Source organism: Monoraphidium neglectum, assembly GCF_000611645.1.
Source record: "Monoraphidium neglectum strain SAG 48.87 unplaced genomic scaffold scaffold03567, whole genome shotgun sequence".
Lineage (NCBI taxonomy): Eukaryota > Viridiplantae > Chlorophyta > Chlorophyceae > Sphaeropleales > Selenastraceae > Monoraphidium > Monoraphidium neglectum.
In genome coordinates this window covers 1-6,084 of record NW_014010062.1, presented here as the reverse complement: position 1 = coordinate 6,084, position 6,084 = coordinate 1, and the positions used below count along the sequence as shown (strand labels likewise).

At 67.2% G+C, this 6,084-nt stretch overlaps 2 protein-coding genes across 2 annotated transcripts; both read left to right on the top strand.

Annotated features, from left to right (window-relative positions):
- Window positions 1-133: 133 nt before the first annotated feature.
- On the top strand, window positions 134-1,057 carry MNEG_13006 (hypothetical protein; the record flags this gene model as incomplete). Its single annotated transcript, XM_014038523.1, has 3 exons — window positions 134-154; window positions 344-537; window positions 865-1,057. The coding sequence occupies 3 exons, from the start codon at window positions 134-136 to the stop codon at window positions 1,055-1,057; spliced, it is 408 nt and encodes a 135-aa protein (XP_013893977.1).
- Window positions 1,058-2,584: 1,527 nt separating this feature from the next.
- Window positions 2,585-6,054, top strand: MNEG_13005 (putative Meckelin (Meckel syndrome type 3 like protein); the record flags this gene model as incomplete). Its single annotated transcript, XM_014038522.1, has 7 exons — window positions 2,585-2,591; window positions 3,304-3,698; window positions 4,067-4,239; window positions 4,585-4,764; window positions 5,066-5,209; window positions 5,491-5,674; window positions 5,887-6,054. The coding sequence occupies 7 exons, from the start codon at window positions 2,585-2,587 to the stop codon at window positions 6,052-6,054; spliced, it is 1,251 nt and encodes a 416-aa protein (XP_013893976.1).
- Between the last annotated feature and the right edge of the window lie 30 nt (window positions 6,055-6,084).

Below are 6,084 nucleotides of genomic sequence, written 5' to 3'. Positions count from 1 at the left end.
TCGCCGCGCCGCGCGGCGCAGGCGCGGCGCTGGAGACGCAGCTGGCGGCGCTGAGCCGCTGGGTGCTGGAGTCAGTGACCCTGCTGGCGCGGGTGGGTGCTTCCAGACCTTTTTTGGCCGTACCCATGGGACCATGGCCGGGTGGGATGGCAGGGTCAGGCAGTCCAGCATTGGGGCCACTCAAGGCAGCTGGGCTATCGGCTCAGCAAATCTGCCGTGACCTGAGGTCCGGAGAGTTCCAATGCTGCTGCTGGACAATTGAAGGCTCTATTTCAGGGGAAGTATCTTGACTGGCGGCTGTCCTGCCTGTGGCTGACCGCGCCCCCCACCCCGCGGCCCGCAGGGCGCCCGCGACGGCGGCGGCGCAGTGCAGGAGGCGGTGTGCGCGGCGGTCGCGCGGCTGGCGCTGATGCTGCCGCGCACGCCGGGCGGCAAGGACGGCGCGGGCGGCGGCGCCGGCGGCGTCGACTGGCGGATGGTGCTGCTGGGCGGCGGGTGCGCCGTGTCGGCGGTGGCGGCCGTGTTCTTCTTCTGCAGGTGGGGGCAGCGCCGCACATGGTCCGTGGCTGATGCGCGCTACTGTCGCGACGGCAGAGGCTGCAGCTTGCCCGCTCGTCGCTTGCAAACCCGGCTGCATACGGGGCCGCTCGTTGCAGCTGCAACGCAGCACGTCTGTTTGACATGCAACCAGCCACATCGCCGACTGCTAACCAACGACTGGGTTCCAACCCCATGAAACTGCTGCCCCGGCTGGCCTCACACCTCTGCCTGCAGACCCGCCCTACTCCCTCCGCCCCCCGCCCAAACGCACCCCGCGCCGCCGCCTCCCCCCACAACCCCTGTCCCCTTGCAACCCCCGAAAAGGTCGTGGCGCCTCGGCGACGAGCTGCACCGCCGAGACCGCGAGCTGGCCAAGCTGGTGGTGCGCATCATGAGCCTGCAGGAGGTGCTGTCCACCTACCGCCGCCTGCCCGTCACGCGCTACACCCACCACACCACCAGCACCACCACGCACGCCGCGGTCACGGGCTTCGCGCACTCGATGGCCTACCTCTGAGGCGCCCTTGCAGCGCGCGGCGCCGCTTGGCGCGGCGCGGCGCATGGGGGGCGGCGGCGTTAGGGCGGCGTGCTGCAGACCGCCTCGCATAATGGATCGGAGCACGAAATTGCGTTGAAGGGCTGCACGGATTGCGCGCAGCTCCAAATGGCCCGTTGGTTGGCAGGCGGTGTGGCCATTCACAGGCGCACCGCCGCGGGCTGGACGGCGCCGCTTGTTGGTGCGCTGCTTGGGCGCGCCGCTTGTGCGCCGCATGGCACGGCCCGCTCGACAGCTTCCTGCCGCATCCCGGCACTGCCACCCCCGGCTTGATCACCAATAGTTGCTTGTTTCAACCCTTGATACCATCACCCCCAGCCATCAAGCCTTGCCTTGACCCCAGGCTCTGCATTAGGATTCATTGCTCTCCTCCTGCTCTCGGCCGCGCGGCGCCCGGCGGGCTGTGAGCTGGTTTGGCCGTGGCCGGCAGCAGCCTGCGCGCTGCGCGAAGCAGCGCCGCGGCTGTGCCTGTCGCAGCTGGCAGGGGCCCCAGCCCCATTACGAACAGCTAACAGCCTGCCCACGGCATGCCTGCCGCGCGACCACCGCGGTGCTCCCTGAGGGAACTGGCAAAAGCGATTCCGCCGCCGCCGCCGCCCGGCAGCTTGAGGGATTGTGCGCTTCGAGCGATGGAGTCTCCATATGCGTGAGTTTGCTCGACCCCCTCCTCGCCGGCATGCGTGCCGCACATCGCAAGGCATGCTTAGGGGCCCTCTGAAGGCTCGCATGGCGGGCCCAAGGGGCGCCGCTCCTCTGCACACGTTGTGACACCCTGCATGTCCTGGATCCAATAACGGCGGGCCGAGGTGGCGCAGGCCCCAGGGCCTGGCCAGCCTCGCACCTGAGGGATGAGGGCGGCGAGAGGGTTGAAAGCCACTCTCAAACGTCTCCTCGCGAGCGGCTTTGCGACGTGCGGCGGTCGCGCGAGGGGATGCCACTGCTCTCTGACCCTTGACCAACTGTACTACGGCTTAGTCGCGTGTACTTCCTAGCGCGCCTCCGGCGTCGCGCCGCGGAGGCCGTCCCTACTGCGGTGCCCCTACTCGGCCGGCTTAAGTGTTCCACCTGCGTTTTTGCCTACGCGCGCCTGCTTTTTGTGTGACCGGTGTGCGTCTTTTGCCTCTCGCCTTGCGGGCCCTCCAGGCCCCTACCCCCACTGTACCATTGCAACAGAGCACACCGGCAGATGTGCGCTGCGTGAGCGAAATCCAATCATTGCCACACACGCCCTGATCTCTACTTTCGCCTGTGCCTGGGTCTTGCCCCGGCTCCTGTGCACGCACCTGCCACACGGGCAACAGGCAGGAGTTGAGGATAGGCCCAGGCGCGCTCTCCCATCCACCCGCCTCGCTTGCGCCGTCGCGCGTCTCCGCTCGTGCCGCTGTCACCATTACGGCTGCTCTGCCGCCCTGTTACATGTAACAATGCCATTGCTGCGCTGGTGAGCGGAGGGGTGCTGGGGCGTGACACTGCGGCGCAGCACCGCCAATGCAAGGTGAGCTGATGAGGCTGCTTATCGCCTGGCAGTACGCCCATGACTTGTGGCATGCATACTTCCGGCAAGGCAGAGCAGACATGTTGTTATTCTTGAAATTTTGGCAGATGATTGCACTGGGGCACTTGATGTTTATGTGCGCATAGTGAGCATCGTGTACCGTACCGGTATGGTCAACTTGCCCTTGGATGCGCAGTCAAACACACCCCCTCAGATCACGCTTGCTGCAAGATCCGGAGCTGCTGTCACATAATCTTTTGGAACGCTGCCTCAATCATTTAATCAGATTTCTAGCCTCACGGAGCGATCTCGCGGCACCGCGGAGCAATCACACGCGAGTGGCTTTCTTGGTAACAGCATGAGACCGTAATAATATAACTTGCTAGATTATTCAATGGCGGCACAAGGACGCTGGTCGTCGCCGCTCGGCGCGGGCAACCCACTACTTCCACTGCTGGTGCTCCTCCTGCTGCTGCCTCTCGCCGCCATGGGCCAAGCCTCCCTCAGCGTCGCGTATCAGTACCCATGCAACGCCGCGACAGGATACTTTGACACATCATCTCTGCTGTGCCAAACCTGCGATCAGGCAAGCACGCAGCGGACGCGTGGCAGCTGCGCTGGCCACTGGGGACACCCCCCCTGGCCTTCTCGACGAGCGCACGCGTGCGCCTGATGACCCAGGAGCCGTACACGCCGCTCCCCTGTGCCGCAGCGGTCCTTAACATCTGCCGTCGGCACCCGCAGGCCTCTGGATTCTTCCCTGATGATGATGGCGTGGCGTGCGCGCTGTGCGACCCCCAGGCGGGCAACGAAACTTCATTTCAAAACGGGTTCTCAGAGGCCGCGTCGTGGGCGCCCGCCGCGCTGTCGGGCGGCAAGTGCGTCTGCACCTCGCCCGGCCCCGGCCGCGTGGTCGCGCGGATGGCGTCCGGCGGCCGCCGCTACGCGCGGTGCGTCGTCTGCCCGGCGGGCGACGCCGCCGACGCGGCAGCGGGCGCGTGCGTGCCGGCTGGGGGCGGGCTGAGGACGCCTGAGGGTGACCTGGCGTATGTTGTGGCGGCGCTGAATGCTAAGGGCGCGGGCATCAACCTGCAGACGGCCACACAGGTGTGCCTCCAGAGGGCGGCGGCGAACCTTTGCGACTGAGTCGGGTTAGCCTTGGGGGAGTCGGGTTTGCTGCTGTTGCTGCTGCTGCTGCTGCTGCTGCTGATGCTGCTGCTGCTGCTGCTGCTGCTGCTGCTGCTGCTGCTGCTGCTGCTGCTGCTGCTGCTGCTGCTGCTGCTGCTGCTGCTGCCGCTGTTCTTTCTGCAAGGCCATTGCTTGGCCAAGCCTGACCTCACAGGCGAAGTGGCGTGCCTGCACGTTCCTGCTGCTTACAAACCGTGCCGAGGACACCGGCCCCACGACCGCTCGGACAACACTCGAGCACCCCCCTGCTGCCGCCGCTGCTGGCCGTTGCACCCCCTCCCGTGCAGGCGACCATCCAGGCAGTGCAGGAGCCGTCTGGCGCGAGCCCTGCGTACGTCATCGACGCCTCCGCCCCCCTGGAGCGCTGGCTCGGCCCTGCGGCGCGCAGCTGCATGGACGACGGGGACAGGCAGGGGTGCAATGCGGTGGCAAACCTCTGCGCCCTGCAGCTCTACAGCCCGTGGGTGGCCTAGTGGGGTATTTGAGGGGCGAGGGGGGTGTGTGAGGGGTTCACACAAACGCACGGGGCAGCGGCGGGGCGTGGGTTACGGGGCTTTGCAGGGCGCAGCCGCTCCACGGGCAAGTACGGCCTGTGCTTCCTGGGGCTGCTGGCTTCAAGCACCAGGGCGAGCGGCAGCGGCGGCCCCAGCGTCCCTTCTCTGCATTGAAGCCCAAACTGTGCGGTGCCGTCGACACTGTCGAGACCTCGCTGCATCTCTGCCGCACTCGTTGGCTGCCTGCGGTCCAGCGCGGCAACCGGGTCCTCCTGCCTGTTTCCTCGCCGCCCCGGGCCCCTTGCATGCAGTGACGCAGCGGCGTGTGCGCTGTACGACGAGCTGGTGCTTCTGCAGCAGGGCGCGGGCGCCGCGGCGCTCGCCCGGCGCGGCCAGGCCTCGGCTGCGGCGCGGCCGGAGACGGGGGCGCTGCCGTGGCTGCTGTATGGCGCTGGCACTGACTACCTCGCCGCCACTGACGTCCAGTTCACGTGAGGACCGTGTGTGAAAAGGGGGGCTGCTGGCTGCACGGTCGAGAACGCGTGGCTGGCGGCGGCGGTGGCACTCAGCCAGGGTGGTTTTTGGGGCGTGGCTGTGTGTGTTGGATCTCTTAATGCCAGTGATCAGTATTTGGCAGCAGGCGCGGCGGCACAACTGCCAGAAGGCGGCAAAAATAGTCAGGGGTCGCAGCTGGCAGCGTTTGAGCCCTCCAAGCACAAGCGCCTGCCCCCTGCTTTCGCACCCCTGACGTCCGCACCCACGTGCACGAACGCACACGCACGCATCCGCTAGGGCGAGCCTGGCGCCGGGCGCTGCAAAGCTGCGGCTGGTGCTGTCGGAGTTTGACATTTATGGGACGTGGCTGGGGCTGCGGGACTGGACAGTGCAGCTGCAGGCCTGCGGGACCGGCGTTGGCGACGCCGACGCGTGGAACCGGTGAGGGGGGCGGCTGCTGGCAGCTGGCAGCAACGAGCACACTGTGAGTGCAGCACGGGGATCCCGACGTGCGTGCTGCAACCAGTGGCTTCGTCGCGGCTGTAGTGCCCCACTCGTTGGTCCCAGCCCATCTACACACCCCACCAATGAGAGCATGTTCTCACCTCTGCTTCCCCCCCAACGCGCTCCTCCCTCGCATAAGTGAGGCCGCGACTGGCCCCGGCCTGCGCCGCCGCCCACTACAACTCTCTGCTTTCCTGCTCCCCATGCCAAATCCACAGGTTTGGAACGAGTTACACCACCAGCTGCCAAGTAGGGGTTGACTCCTTGCTGGCGATAGCTGACTACAGCTCAAACGGACCGAGGCTGTACGACCCTTACCTGATGCAGGACGACGGCACCCTGTACCCAGTGCCGGTGCTGGTGACTAACCGGCCGCTCGGCGGCGCCGGGGGCGTGGGACAGGTGCGCTTGGGGAGAGGGCGGCCGGAAAGCTAAGGCAGGGGACGCGGCCGCGGGCTTAAGCTGCCCGTGTGCTGCGTCAGCACAGAGCGGACTGGCTTGCTGCACGCCCCTGGTCGCTTTGCCGCGCGGCAGTGGAGCCATGTGCGTGCGCTGCTGATCTGGATGGCGCTGAACCGCCTGCTCCGGCCGCACGCGCGCGCGTCGCGCCGCAGTCGTACGGCCACGTGCGGCGCTTCTTCTTTGTCGACGACACCCTGGCCGGCTCCAAGGGCGGCGCGGCGGCCAAGGCGGTGGTGTACCCCTCGGCGATGGCGCTGGACGTCACGATACGCGCGGACAGGCGCGACCACATCACGCCGCCGGTGCTCACCATCACGTGAGCCGGTTGGGGCGGCGGGCGGGCGTGGGGG